Here is a 16,412-nt window from a genome sequence, read left to right on the forward strand (position 1 = left end):
TGGTGTTTGATTTATTGATTTTCTAATTTTTTATTATAATAGAAAAATTGCTAGTGTAACATATGAAGACTTAAAAGTATGAATAAGATGTATCTTATTAAAAGTGATGGACAAGGCGTGTATAATTGTGGTAAAATATGAAACCTTTTAATTGTATGGAAAATGGCATATGGATATATGAAGGATAGAATAGCATTCCTAGCTAACGTCACACTATTAAAGAAAATCCAAAATATTCCAAGTTTACAGTTTAGAGCGGCTCCATTTCTAAACAAGCCATGGCAATTCTCACTAACTCTCAATTGTAAAAGAGTTTGAAACAATAAGCAGACGGTTCAAAGTTATTACATATTCAATCCTTATCTATTAATGACTAAAATCCCTAATATAATATGTATTAGAAGTTTCTAGCTAAGAAATATGGGTTGGATGAAAGGAGGAATCAAACTCCTATTGTGAACGTCCAACTTGAGTGAAAAAGGTCTTAAATGATCTTGATTCCTAGTGGGCTTGAATGAACATGAATCTATTATGTGAGAAATCAAACATGCGTGTCAACTTCATTAATAACGCCAATAATGACCGGAACTAAGCTTATGAGAATTGGGCCTTACACGATTGAATAGCTTCCAAGTGGTAGGCTAAGATGTTTGCTTATTCTCTTATTGGGGTTGTTCAACTCATTACAATTTAAAATAAAAGATTTTACGTGCTAGATATTAAATTCTCTAAGTCTAGTTTCTAAATCAAACCACAAGCAGTCATTCATTTGATAAACAAAACAAAATACTAAAAATGTGAAACTAAAAATAAAGATTGTTTTCAACTAAAGTAAAACAAAACTACTGAAATAAAGATAGAATCATTCATAAACATTGAGAACGGAGTTCCCAACATCAACATCCATAGTAGCATGGAAGATCATCCTCCTTGTTAACACATATAGATAAACCTTCATAGTGAGGGGGCGTTCCTTATCATAATACTCCGCATGAACTAATCGCTCTTTACGAAGTTATCCTTAAAACTCAACTGCCATCATCTAAAAGCACTACATGACTAAACATAAAAATCAAAAACAAGGCCTTTCTTAGCCTTCCAACCAAAACTGCAAACTAGACCATAGTTACCAAATTCCAAAAGCTTCCCATCGAATCACATATTGAAACCTTCATTTTCGAAACTCAAGAATAATGTTTTCAAAACTACATTCTACAAATGCTATCGTTTCAAGTCCAAAACCATATATAGTACCATAAGCCTTTTTCTTTTCTTTTTTCCTTATCTTTTCATTTCAGTTATTTTCTTTACATACCATTTTTTACTCATTTCTTTTTTTGTTTTAAAATAAAATTGCACCTACGTCTCCAACGTTTTCAGAATACTAAAATTAGCGTTTCTCGTTCGTTTCTTGTATCGAATGGAAAGGTATCATTTACTAGACACATAGTGCACCGCGTTATGATGGTTTTTGAAGATTCCACAACCACAACAAAAGTCATGTTAATCGTGTAGCCATCCACATTGACCGCACAAAATTTATTACTAGATCTACCACAACCACAACCTCATCTTATGATTTCATTGTAAAAACAAGGTCGTATTGCATCACATCGGCCGCGTTGCAAAGGTTTTCAAAACAAACGAACTAATGCTTCACGGGTAGTAAAAGCGTCAAAAAAATTGTATTTTGGGTCCTATCAAGGGATATCTTATGATTCAAACGATATTTAAGCATTAGAATAATCACACCACTCTCGTTACCGCATCACCATTCTGAAACCGCGACTGCAAACGTTACCGCATTTTTACACTATACCTTAAAGTCAAAGATTGTGAACCCAAAGGTCCTTGCCCTATCAACACTTCCCGGAAAATCACCAACCACCTTATACAATTCTCCCATTCCAAGACTCCAATCGTTGAATGACGGAGAAAACTTTCAGAATCAAGGGAAGGTCATTAATTTACATTTAATAACTCATAAGTGAAGATTTCAAACACTACTATCATGGAATTTGGAAACTGGGGAGCAACATGAAGTTAAAAAAATGTTATCAGCAAAACAAAGACAAGCACGAAAAAAAAAAAAAAAAAAAAAAAAAAAAAAAAAAAAAAAAAAACCCTGCAACCATCTTCAAATATCCCCTCAAAATGAGACGATTCATATTCTTGAAACAAGGATTACATCTATCAAATAAAAAAAGATAATCATGTGCAACCCACTTGCTCTAGATAACAAAATGCTAGATGGTCTCCTTTTTGATTTAAGCATTGTGTTAAGGTTAGTCATGTGCAGCTTCGTACCAAAGCCAAATGTTTTGCCTAAAAACGATATTGAGAAAAGGTTGCTTTGATAAGGTGGGCAAAGGTTCCTTTGGCAATTTAGCAACAATTGAAGGTAAAATAAAATTGTAAAAAAAAATATTTAAACGTTCCCCTTTCTCCGCAAACATTTCAAGTTACCCATTTTAGAGACTTTGTGGATGCAACGCTCTAGAATAGTTGCAAGGATTGTAAATTTGGGTTCCCTATAAATGTAATTATCTATCTATTATTTATCAAAGAAGATGTATATAAAGATGGATGGCATCAAGGGGATACTTTTTAGCACTCAAACATGGAGTGGTAAGATAAAAATGTGATAATCAAGTATAACTAGAAATCCCTAAAGTCAACATTCATGATGACAAAAACTCAATCAATTAATGGACCGAATCAACCATGACTTATCAACATAATTCAAAGAAACTACCAATTGTCACCTAAGACTTTTACTAATTACTACATCCAAGAAAAATACGCTCTACCAAGAGCATTTCTCCACTTGGTCAATTCATTCGTGCAAATTAAAAACCCAAAGGCGTTTCAAGTTTCTGGGGGGTGTTTGGTTCATGGCTTTTGGCTTAACTTTTTGGTTGTCTTTTGGCTTTTAGTTTGTTGGTTGGTTAAAAAACCAAAAAAGTATTTGGTAAATGACTTTAAAAGCAGCTGAAAAGCTGGCTTTTAAGCCAAAATAAAAAAGCTGCTCCAGCTAACTTTTTTGGTTGGCTTTTGGCTAGTTGGCCCAATTTTTCTCTAATAAACACCTAACAGCCAATACTCAAATTTACTAAACATCTCCACAAACAGCTGGCTTTTTCAACTAGCTTAAAAGCCAACAAAAACAGCCAACAAAAATAGCCAACATTTCCAACTGGTCAAACAAGCTAACTAAAAAAGTCAACCGCCAAAAGCCATTTGCCAAACACCCTCTATTTCAAGAGAAGTAAAAGTAACCAAAAATTTTCTATTCTACTTTTCCCAAGCATCGTCATTTGAAGTTTCCAAATCATTTTAAACTTTATCATGATGAAACCAACGGTTCAAACAAAGGACGGAACGAGTTGCAAAAAAATCAAACGACATAAAAGAAGCTTGATCAACCAAATATGACAACTACACATATCGAAAATGATAAGGTACTATACTCAAACAAAATTTGATACCAAAAGATTCTCCATGTCAAATTTGACAAATTGCCAGACGGGTGAACTACAAAAAACCACAACCAACCAGTTTATTGCTTCTTCCTCACACGCATAGAACATCTAAGCCAACATTAAAAAGCCTTTGTTTCCACATGTAAGACAACCATTAGTTGAGATTAGTTTTCTATTCTCATTAATTACCAAATTGGGAGTTTAAACGGGAGTCATTAATACAGAAGCAGATCTCATTTAGGGGCATGAAAAAACTTCATATCATAAAGCCAAAATTCCTAGGAAGATGGATCATCTCCATCTATGATTTTGCATATCACAATTATCACGAAAGCTATATTGAAGTCTATAGATAGAAAATTGAAAGAAACTTCACCTCACAAATATTTTTGATCCTCCCGGAAATAATGCTCTGCACATCAAAACCCTGAGTGCGCAAGCATGTCGATATTCTCTGAAACATGTTAGAAAGCATCAAATATGACAATCATGAAGAAGAAAACTTTTAAATCAAGACTTAAATAGAGTATCTTTCCAAACCAGAGCAGTCACCAGTACAAAACAAAAGGAGAACCAAACATAAGCAATTAAGCACCAAATCTTTACAAACCATTGACCATGCAGACATAAGCAAATAAACATCAAATCTTTGCAAACCATTGACCATGAAATAAACATTATCACCACATTACAAAAAACTAAAGAACATTGTTTGACACAAGGTAAATGTAAGTCTATAACAGCTTGCCAAAAATAGAACAATAAGTAGCAACTATACATCAAACAATTCTCAACTAGATAAATGCTTCGAATTTAAAAGAAAGATAAATGTAGAAATACAAGAGAAAAAAAATCGAATACTTCAAGGAAATACCTAATACCACTAAGAAAGAAACTCGTAGCAACAACAATCAGAATGGAATATAAATCAGGTAGCAATATCCATATTTAGTTGTTTATGTGCAAGTAACTGAATTAAGACAACAGAGGGTACACATCATAACAGAAATTGAGATAACATCACTAGACAATTTAATGATGAGAAAGGTAGCCAATGAGAGTTACCTGCCATATTCCATTTCTTTTTCCAGTGCCAAGTAAGACCGGATGATGAGAGCATAATATGATATGACCACATGTCTCCGAAGCAGTCCGAACAGCTGCAGCAGATATAATCAATAATGCCTTCACCATTACCTCAATAGATGGAAGGAAAGAAACAGGTGGTTCTGCGTTTTGTACTTCTCTACAAAACAATTAATTCATTACCCTACATGTCACATGAAGATTCTCCAATAATGGCACCATTCAATTGAAAATAATAGCCATAAACAAGGGAACATAAATCAAAATGACGCCCAAATATCCTGGAACACTAAAGTGATAGTAATATGATGCCAATGCAATCCCTCGTCAGCAATCCATATGGAACTAGTTAGATTAGGATTGATTAATTGGTTAGAAGGGTAGACGAGACACTTTCTATTGAGTAGTATTCATCTCTTTATTTATAATCCTATCACTCTATGCAACACAGTGTATATAAAAACATTCATAAGGTAGACTCATAGTTTCAGTTTGCATCATGCACCCTTGAAGTTGGTAAAACTTTTTAAGTAACAGCATACCCCTAAAAATAATCAATGATCATTTAAAAAGACGACAAACGTACATCAGTAATCTTAAAAAATTTAGTTCAAGTCTTCAAGAGACTAGGGTGTCCAATCTAGTTATTTATCCACCCATTATTAGGCCTCATATATAATTTGGTGAAAGAGGTGGGGAGAGCTAAAAGTAAAGGAGAAGAAAGTGAGAACATTAACAAATAGTAGAAGAGTGCATATAGGTAGGTGTGCTTGTGTAAGCTATAGAAAAACAAAAGGTTACAATTACGACATTTTTGGATAAATGAAATTTACATTGCTCCAAGGGAAGAAAAATATACAACCGGCTAAAAAGCCCAGAAACCAAACCCACCTCTTAATAGTTGCATCAATATACAACCCGGCCCACCTTCTATGAAGGGTTTCCGAGTCGTATTGTTCATGTGCATAAGACGAAGGAAAGGAACCTCAAAACAACATCAATCCATGCAACAGGCTTCCAGATCAATATAGAAAAAAGTTATGCATAATCAAAATGGTTTTAAACCAACTTGACTCCATAACCGAATCCTTTGGATACAGTTAAAGAATTCTAAGCTTAATTCATTCTGCATTTTCTTCATAACTGCTTCAACTGTGTGCATTTTCAGCTTCCAGACACAATGGTAGACTTTTGGTCAACTAAGTTGCACAGTTTGTTTTCTTGAAAAGTAGTGTCACCCTTGTTAGTTTTTAGGGGATCTAAGTGAACTTGTGTTAAATCTCATGGGCAGAGCACACAAATTTTATACCGCAAGAGTATCACATGAATTTTTAAACCCCTCAAGTCCTACCTTTCGAAAGACATAAAAAAAAGAAAAGAACAAAAATTTGGTCATTTATAGGCAATAAGTAGTCAAACCTAAGCAAAAAAATTAACCATAGCCATACAGATTAACCAATAGAATCATGATAAATAACTCTATTCCATAAAGACATCAATTATGAACCCTTTCTTTGACTAGGACATTGAACCATTTGATGTCAATAATTTCATAGTGATTTCCCACCCTTGTCCCTCCCTATAGCAGTATGTTAATAAGTGCTCTAAGAGCATCCTATCAAGCATCACAAGTTCATGATGTGATCTACATGTACAATTTACAAAAGCCATGCGGCATGCCACGAGTCAAGAATATGTGACCTACACTAGCCCCATGAGAGGTAAACTTCCAAAGATTGAAACAAAAGGCAAGTTTACCCTGAAAGGTGGCTCACAGAACCAAGACAACAGTGGAAACACAGAAGCTATCACACAACACAGAATATTTTACAACCCATTTCTGAAACAAATTCTAGCATCTTCAATAAACTTGAGCTTTCTTACAAAATCACTAGGGACTTCACTCAAAATTTTCATCTTTCCTTTAGATAACAGTGTTATTCCACATGACAAGATGATCTGCTCACCCCACCCACAACAACCTAGCCACGTCCAAAACATATTTCCTTCTCAAATTACCCACCAACAAAAAGAACCAAAATGATAATATTAAGAAACGACAGGCACTGTTCGCTATTCTTTTTCAAATATTTTGTGCATAACACATACTCTTGTGTAAGGTTCCATTTTCGAAGTGATCCTTGAAATTGTCAAGATGAGGAACTTGCTAGGTTCTAATAGAACAATTAAGTTCCTCATAAAGTTTTATCTCATGTTTCTTTTGGCAACCACATATAAAGAGGCTCAACTCCTATTTTTCTTTTAGTTGTCTGATTCATATCTATGCCAAAAGTCCCACATACCTACTTTGGAACGAAAAAAAAATTTGAAATGTCTTTCAAAATGTAGTTTGAGTCACTTGTGAGGAAAGAGAAATAGATCTTCCAATATGTGTAAAAGTAGTTTATGCTGGGCTTGGAATGAAGAAAAAGAAGAGAATTAACCACAACAATTCAATCGTATGACATGGTTGTCTAGTTGAATAAAACGAATTTTTCATAAATGTGCACTGTGCCACTGTCTATTATTATCTATAAATAGGCTGCGTTTCACACTTCATCTTAATATCTGCAGCTAACTTTCTACAATACGTTCAAACAAGACATTGCAACGGGTAGCTTAAATATGAACAGCTCATTATTGAGAACTTCAAATGATTGCATACATTTTTTGCAAGTTTGACATAAATCTAATCAACATAAAAAAAATCTGAACCACCACATCACTGCAGTCTGCAAATCCCAGGTTTTGTCAATCTTTTCTTTTCTCTTTCCATTTTTGGGTAGATGCATGGTCTTATATTAAACAAGATACAAGGACCATTTTCAAGAGTATATCTTTGAGCAAAATGTAACTTTACAGCACTTTGTATTCTTGAAAAAAGCCAACAATTATTATGAAATAAAAAAAAAAAAAAAAGTTGACATTCTGCCAACGACCATGAATATACCTTATCTGCAAAAGTTGACATTCTGCCACAGCAGAAAGGAAAGCTGCAAATTCTTTCAAAAGCACTGGTAATGTTTTGGGAACAGCTTCTAGAATTATATTGGTGCTGCCATAAGCAGCTCTGCGGATTTGCCAAGACGGATGACACAAAACATGGAGCAATAACTGCATCAAATTAGCAATAATTACAACCATTATCGCAACAATAAGGACACTCAAATAGTTTCATGACTAACTTACCTGAAACAATATCGGGAAAGAGAAAAATTCCACCATCCTGCACAAAAGCAAACGAGTCAAATCCTATTGATATCTAAAACATTAATGGGTTACAGGTATGACATTAAAAACAATATTTTATAAAGAATTCAGCAAAAACAGATTTGATCAGAATCGAACCTTTTTGTATGGTCCACAACCAGCACATGAAGGAGATCAACACAAGTTAAACAGTCTTCAACTGATAGCTTTGGCACCTACACATGAAAATATATGAAAAAAAAAAGTGATGCAAGTGACAGAAGTCAATGCAAGAATGCAGACCACTGACCAAAAAGAAGAGAGACGAGAATAGTCTTTCGGAGAGGTACAAAAATCAAAACTTTTTTACATCACAACTTAATACTCTTTCTCAACACGGCTTACTTGCATAACAGTGCTTGAATTCAGAATTATTGAACCACCACCATACATCTTTACATGCTACGAATCATAAGAAAAACTAGTGAAAATAAACAAATAATACCATGGAAAGAGGAATCAAGGACGGCTCATTTTGAGCAACTAAGGACCAGATCTTCTCTTTTGTAACAGCCTCCTCTGAAAAACAGACAGTAAACAAGCCTTCAGGTCTCAGGAGCAAATAAAATTTCATAATTTGAGAAAAAAAAACTAACTGACGATACATGGAAGACCAAATGAATTAATCAGATACTATGGAATGATTACCGGCTTTCATATCAACAGCAGCAATCTTTGCAACCAACAGCAACGCATAGATGCTGTCCAAGCGCTGAACAGATTTAGTATAACCTGTTTTCACTATCTGAATAAGAGTACCCAGCAAAGATGATACCTATATAGTTCCATCAGTCATCAGCAACAGATATGACAACTATAAAATGAGCAATGACTGTAGTCTATAAGCTAAAGATAGCAAGAGAACACAATGATAGACCTGCATGGTGACATCTGCATTTTTGCATATCGCCCTTAGGCATCTTAGATGACCCCTTCTCAAACCTTCTTTCTCCTTCAATCCTGAACTGAAAAAAGAAAGTATGGCAGGTTGAATAGAATCTACACCTTGCGCTAACCAAGAGGCTAGAGCTGACAAAATTGCAAGCTTGACTTCTTCATTTCCTGCATTTTATCGAAAAAAATAGTATGCACATGAAGCTAATGAAGCATATGTTATATCATGTTTAATGTGTGTATATAAGAGTGAAAGTAATTTGTGAAGTTATAAGTTACCATCATCCTTGTAAGAAGACAGCAGAAAGCCACACACTGACGTTGACAAGTCTTTTAATAATTTTCCTCCCGGAGCATTTGATAGTTCCTGTAGTGCATTGAACATACCAACCCTTTGATATGGAAATTGGAGTCTTCCCTCTGAGCCTGCAGTTGAATATGTTTAATAGCAAAACAAATGTGTTTGAACAACATAAACCTATAATATCAAAAGTCAAAAGCAAGAAAAATTCTCAAAAAAGAATGATGCAAGTCAATCCTCACTTTAGGATACCTGCAAATTACATCCGAATCAAAAAAGTAGTTAATAATACAGGAATTACTGGATTTGATGTTTAAAGTTAAAATTCTCAAAAAAGAACACAAGTTAATGTATTGGCAATTCCAGTATTATTCAGGTATTATTATTCAGGAAACATTACTTCTTTTTTAAATTTGCATGTCAATCAACTTTAACAATGAACAAGTAACAGCAACACAATTATAGAACTTCAATAAACATTAGGATACCTCCTATTACAGCTTTTATTGCTTTAAACATCAAATCGGTAACATCAGGATTACTGGATTTCTGACTCAAACATTGTATGATTGTCAAAGCACCAAGCCTCCTTCCTTCATCGGCATGACGAGCCTGTGTTAACACCACAAGAAGGAATTCCATTGAATATTTACTTAAGTCAATGCTCACTGATTTCAAAAGGACCTCAAGTGATTCGAGGGCAATCTCAGGATTCCGCTTCAACATTTTAACAGATGAAGGAACAACTATATTTCCAAATTCTTCATGTGAAAGGCACGAAAAAAGTGGAGAAAATGATTCACTGAGTCCCTTAGCTGGTTTCTCTCTTGCACTAAGAACAGCTTTCACATATAAGTCGAGAAAGATTGGCTGCGCAACAGAAAGGCACATCAACGTTCCATTTTGAGAAAACAATTGTCATAGATGATAATGTATTGGAGTCCAGACTATTCAAGAAAAAGTATACGATCCCCCACCTTATAATGTCCAAAAGATGGGTCGTTCCTTGAATATTCTATCAACAACGAGATAACGTCAGGACATTCTTTGTAAGAAATCCTTGCATCCTTCAATTCTTCAATGAAGGTTTTATGAATATCCTGGGCCTTAAAGCAGCGCAAATACAACAATATAATTATGATATACTATCAGAAGTGAGGGAAAAAATTATTTAATGATAACCAGCGAATTGGAAATCCAAAAAATTGAAGTGTAACCTTAGAAAATAACCGAAAAAATAACTTTTTCGAAGCCCTTCTTTCACGAAAAGATCCTTTCGTAACAAGGTTAAGCAGTGATGCTTGTGCCATAATTATCCTGGACACAGCATTCTTTGAAATGGAAGAAAATTTACTGCTACTCATAAGGAAACATGACCATTTAAGAAGCCTATAGGATCCAACATACGAATGAGACTTTTGTAACCTCTCAATAGCCTGAACAAGGCTGGCTGCAAAAGTTTTCATAAATATAACCTCACTCAGCGACTTTAGAATGACATCATCCACAGCTTTCCTTGATCGAAGATCATCATAGATATACAATGTTTTAAAAATAATATCCACAAGGACAACTGCAATCTCACTTGACATATCTGCAACAAATAAAGCACAATCATTACAAACAAATGCTAAAGAAAATGACATTCCTCAAAGATCCTTTTGCTTGTGTCTATTATTAGATAGTCTATATAAGAACACAAAGGAATGACATGCTAATACAAAAAAGAAGTAATGTTACCAAGAATAATACAGAAATTCCAAACACAAACAGACACAATCAATACAAATAAAGCAAAATCAATACAAACAAAGTGTTTTCAGATTCATTTTCAGTAAAAGGAATATCACAATCAAATTATTCCAAAAACAATATTTAGAAAGATGCAAGAATGCAAAAACAATCACATATCACAAAAATTTTCCAAATAATTATCGAAATTGCAAAACGAATTAGGCATTAGAAAATTCAAGAATCCAAAATTTCAATGATGGAAAAACCTGTATGGTTAAGAATATCCAAAATATCATGAAGAAAAATATGAATATAATGATTAGAAGTTGTATTTAGAGACTCTATGAGACAACTCAAGCTCAACTATTTCCGCCATTAATGAAGTAGTACTAATGTAACCTAAGTTTCCAGAAATGGAGTGTGCACCATATAAGCATGTTGACTGGCTGCAATTTAGTAGACAAAATTTCTGCTAAACTGAAACCAGTCAACATGCTTACATGGCACGCACCTCATTTTTGGAAACTCAGGCTATGTATTAGCTACCAAAGGCTTCTCTCCAAGTACAAAAGTCAATCAATTTCAACTCAAAAGAAAACATTGTTTTACTTAGAATCTAACCATATCCATCAATAAATGCATATTCTTAGTCGAGACATATTTTACCTTTTGTGAAACCCAAACACTAAACAATTGTTTGGTTATCACGTGCATCGTAAGAATCCCTTATCATTGAAAACCCAATTCTTAATTACATTCATCTTTGTTGTCCACGCCATGTCAGACTACTTGAAATTTTCAAGCTTGAATTGTATCATTCAAATGCCAACAATAGTAATGTTAATTTAAAAACGATCAATACCACTAGAACGTTCTACAAAGATCTAGACAATTACAGAACATTCTAGTTTCTTCTTGAATCTTCTGAATTACTCTACAAACTTCCCAAACATTCTAACATTATGGAAGCTTTTAGAATGTTGAGATTTCCAAACTCTTCTTTCACTCTTATTTATAGAAGTGTTGTACGGCATTCCAATAGGTACGATGCTTTGCTTCCCAACACTCAATGTTTAGGACTTAAGTCGACTTGTATGAACATCCACATCACCCCAAAGGCCCAAACTAACATAAAAATATGGGCGAATAATTCTCACATTGTTTCGAAGTACTATCTTTTCACTACAAACAAACACGTAACATCACACTACAATTGAATATAATTCATTTGAACACGTGCAAGAGCAATCAAAGCTCCATGGCAAAAAGACATCCTTTTATATAATGTACATCCATTTCAACAATGAAGATTCTTGTGAGTTGTATTTCAAGAAAGAAGGACATCACTTCAATGGGGGATGCTAAGAATAATGTTCTTGATGTACAAAACATTAAGTCTAGAAAAGTCCAAGTCTAAGTCTAAGTCTAAGAGTGTGTTTTGATGGAAAAAAAATGGAGGGAAAGGAAGGAGAGGGATTTGGAGGGATGAGAGACTCCTTGTTTAGATAACAAAACGGGAGGGAAAGGATTTGGAGGGAAGGGTTTTGGAATGAATAGATGGATGTATTTTGTCAAGGTATAAATCTTTCCAAAGTTGGAAAGATTTGAAGGGAAAATTATCTTCATTCCTTTCCCTTCCCTTCCCTCCTGAACAAAGAAGCGTTTCTTCTCCTCCATTCTCTCCCTTTCCTTTCCTTTTTTTCTGACCAAAATTGCTATTCAAACATAGTGTAAGTCAACATAGAATTTTCATTCAGTTAAATATTTCATTTTTTAGAGTTGATGTTTTATTGATTAAAAAAAGGTGCATGTGGATAATTAGGAAAGTCAATGTAAGAAGTAAAAGTTAGACTTTCTAATTTAAATGTGACGGTCTTCTGTTATATGTTTGTAATTCAAAAAAATCAAAAAAGCTTGCAAAAAATGGACTACACACAATAGTGTAAAACAAGGACGCATCACATCGCATCGCATCGCATTGGTTGTGTTGTAAAGGTTTTCAAAACAAACAAATCGATATTTTCCGGGTTGTAAATGTGTAAAAAATTCGCATTTTGGGCTGTATTAAGGGATATCTTATGATTCGACCGGTATGTAGGCATTAACAAATATCTTATCTTTTATCCCTTAGATTTAAAGGCGCGAGGCGCATCGAGGTGCAACGCGTCCTTAGAGCCTAGGTGCAAAGCACAGGGTAACGGCGTAGGCATTTTGTAGGCGAGGCATTGTTTTTTGCTAAATTTAATGCAGTTTTAAAAGATAGGAAAATTTTGCTTTAAAAATCTCACCTTTCACTTATTTTTGAAAAATCTAACCTTTACCCTCGATTTTCTTTCAAACGTCCAAATGACCTAAAACCTAGTAAACAAATTACTTTTTCCTTTTACTTTAGTTTTATACTATTACAACTACATAAACAAAAAAAAAAAACAAAAAAAAAAAAAAAAAAAACTAACTACCCTTCCTCATCCCCTTACAGGCTACCCTCTCCCCTAACGCCCCTCCCCTCAAACTACCACCATACCTGAAATCTGGCGAGACCCAACAATCTCATCCCCCTCTCGATTCGCGACGCCCATGACCACTATTCACACAAGAAAAACAATTACTACCTACAACCCTCTCAAATCATGAAACCCCAAACCCCCATTACCGATGTCAAAAATGAAAGCATCAAGCTATCTTTGTGTGATTTCCTTTCTTTATGCTATTTACTTAACTCTTCAAGTTATCTATGGTAGACAAACCATAATTTTCTCTCACGTCAACAATGGAGGCATTAAGCTTCTTCAATTTATCCAACAATCAAAGATCCTCATTTTGGCTTCTAAAGTCCGTTTTAGCATAAATAGAAATGTGAGTATAATTGTTGGTAGTATGTTAGGAGTTGGGTTTGTCTACGAATTTAAAGGACAACAAAGTTGAGATAAAATTTAGAAAGAAATGGTGTATATGTAAATAATAAAAAAGTTTTAAATGAGATTAAAGATTAAATGAGTTAAATGGAGAATAGATGATGAAGGTAATGAGGAAGAAGATAGTGATAAAGATTAGTTTAGGAGCTTTCATGGAATTTTTGCTATACTGTTTATGTTTATTTTTTTTACTGATAAAAAAGCATGATAAAGAAGAAAGAAGATATTAGGTTTTTTGTTTTTATTTCTTTTTTTTTTCTTAAATAAAAAGAGGTAACCACTCATTTGTAACACGTATCAAAATTTTATATTTTTTTAAAGAAAGAAAATCGGTTATACCAAATGAAATATAATGACGAGTCCTTTAAAAGAAAATCAATGGTAAAATTTGGATATTTTTTTATACGTAATTGAAAGGTGAGATTTTTAAAAGAGAATCCCCCAAAGGTGGGATTATAAAAGTAAATTTTCCTAAATATATTATTTAAAACATCATGACAATCATATTACAATATCAACAAGCTTGAAAACATTCACTACCATAATGGTAAACATGAAATTAGCACAAGCACATTATAATGAGAATATGTAGAATACTCAAAGTTATTCTTCTTCTTTACTTGCTTCTCATCCCTTTTTTTAAAGCAATAGTTCTCGAACCTCAAATTCAAGTGAATTTGAGTTTCAAGATTATTTATTTTTGAAAAATACAAGCTTAAAACTCAATTACCCAGCCTAATAAAGAGATGCAACGAGCGCAAAAGGCGTGAAGCACATCAAGGCACAAGGCACATGCGTCTTGTGGTGGGCTTTGTCTCGCCATACCGAGGCGGTCGAGTCTGACCTCGAGAGGAACAAGGCACATCTTTTAAAACTAAGCTTATCCTCTTTAGATCTATGTTTTAAAACCTTAATCCACTTCTCAAACCCAACCCCTCTGAGCCCACAAACCTTACGTCAATTCAGAACCCAAATCTCCACATAAAATTTATCCATCATCCATAACTACAAAATTTCTTCTCTCATAATTCATCTACAAAAATTGCCAATTTGATTGAATCCATAATAAAAAATCAAAATTTATCACATTCCCTACAATTGCTTCTCCATAAAGCTTACTAAATCCATTCCACTATTAAAAAAAAAAAAACAAAAAAGTCTCGAATTTCCCCTCAAAAACCAAAAATACGAAAACCCTTCTTAGCCTAAACATACGCCTTAACTAAAAAACTAACCTTTTCATATAGATCCCTCTTTGTAACAGGTTTGTTTATCGCTATATAAGCCAAAAGCTAATCACCATATTCGAGCTCTTTCACATCAGCTTATCATTGTAAAGCTAAAGATAAAAGATTGTGTGTACATCAAAACAACTACATGAAACATCCTTAAAAAAAAATTAGCAAACTCCTCACTTTTCTCTTCCTGAAATACAAATCCACACAATTCACCTCATAGCACAACTAATTGTATGAAAGTTACGCCACAAATCCCAATTCGCTTCAATTTAGCTAAAACAAAGCTTCTTCACGTTAATTTTCAGCAAAACGCATTAACACAATCAAATTATTCCAGAAACATTATTGGCAACGGTGCAAGAGTGAACAAAAACAATCAGATATTACAACAATCAGTCACATTTATGGTATATAAATTTGAATCCAGCGAATAGAAAGCATTTCCAATCTCATATTAAGACAAAATGCAAAACACACAATCAAATTATTCAAAAAAAAAAACTATTCATAGTGGTGCAAGTAAGAATACACACAATCACATACAGCCAAACTAATACTATAGAAATTGCGATATAAATTCGGCATTAGAAAAATATTAATCCAAACTTTCGATGAGAAAAAAACCTGTTTTGAGGAGAATATCCAGAATATCATGACGGAAGATACGAATACGGAGATTAGTAGAAGACGTCGTGACAGACTCTCTGAGACAACTCAACCTCTCAACTACTTCCGCCATAGATGAAGTTTCTGTGATCAATTGAGGATCCAGATTATTGCGATTAAGAGGAGAGGTAAAGTGTGATGTGAGGCGATAGCTTAAACGACGAAAATGGAGATGTAAAAATGGAGGAGAGAGAACGATTGGGTTACAATAGGAAGAGGGTTTGAAGTTATATACTAGGGTTTTAGAGATGTGCTATAGCCTATAGGCACTTACGCAGTCAGGCACTGGCTGCACAGCTGCTAATATGCGAGATTTCTGCATTGATGCAAACACACAACACTAAATGCCTCCCACCAAAAAAACAATCAATGCCATCACTTATCTATCACAATTCACACACAATCCAAACAAACATAATAATTATGAAGAATTAGATATTGGTTAATCACAAATTGTTGGGAGAGATGATCTAGACATATAGGCTAAATTGCTCAATTAATATAAATTAAAGAGAAAATAAGAATATTAGCCTTTTGCTGTCGTCTCCTTGAGAAACGGTCTCTCATAAGAGTACTTGTTAATTAATTACTTTGAATAATTCAAGTGTTTAGATTGTACACATTTGTTCTCTTTGAATTGCCTTAAAGAGGATGTGGGTAAGTTTAAAACACATGGTAATAAAGGAAGAGTGAAGATAAAGTATGCGGATGAAATTAAAAGAGATGATGCAAAATTAATAGAGAGTGATAGGCCATTGTCCAAAAATAAAAATAATGCAAATTAAGTGAGACTGACCAAACGGAAAATGATGCAAATTCAATGGTATGAAAGAAGTAGTTGTTAACC

The 16,412-nt window shown here is 33.9% G+C and overlaps 1 protein-coding gene across 1 annotated transcript in view; it reads right to left on the reverse strand.

The window, feature by feature from the left end:
- The window catches only part of LOC130817611 (protein ILITYHIA), a 45,419-nt gene extending 29,520 nt beyond the window's left edge, over positions 1-15,899 (reverse strand). Inside the window, exons 1-13 of the mRNA XM_057683419.1 lie at positions 15,524-15,899; positions 10,230-10,606; positions 9,990-10,118; positions 9,501-9,882; positions 8,991-9,137; positions 8,695-8,879; positions 8,466-8,592; positions 8,263-8,336; positions 7,917-7,993; positions 7,758-7,794; positions 7,519-7,682; positions 4,548-4,728; positions 3,859-3,936 (exon numbers count right to left, since the gene is read on the reverse strand). Of these exons, the coding sequence (XP_057539402.1) occupies positions 3,859-3,936; positions 4,548-4,728; positions 7,519-7,682; positions 7,758-7,794; positions 7,917-7,993; positions 8,263-8,336; positions 8,466-8,592; positions 8,695-8,879; positions 8,991-9,137; positions 9,501-9,882; positions 9,990-10,118; positions 10,230-10,606; positions 15,524-15,638 (2,073 nt within the window). The 5' untranslated portion in view covers positions 15,639-15,899. The remainder of the gene's footprint in view (positions 1-3,858; positions 3,937-4,547; positions 4,729-7,518; positions 7,683-7,757; positions 7,795-7,916; positions 7,994-8,262; positions 8,337-8,465; positions 8,593-8,694; positions 8,880-8,990; positions 9,138-9,500; positions 9,883-9,989; positions 10,119-10,229; positions 10,607-15,523) is intronic.
- Between the last annotated feature and the right edge of the window lie 513 nt (positions 15,900-16,412).

The sequence above is a fragment of the Amaranthus tricolor genome, chromosome 7 (genome assembly GCF_026212465.1).
Source record: "Amaranthus tricolor cultivar Red isolate AtriRed21 chromosome 7, ASM2621246v1, whole genome shotgun sequence".
Taxonomy (NCBI): domain Eukaryota; kingdom Viridiplantae; phylum Streptophyta; class Magnoliopsida; order Caryophyllales; family Amaranthaceae; genus Amaranthus; species Amaranthus tricolor.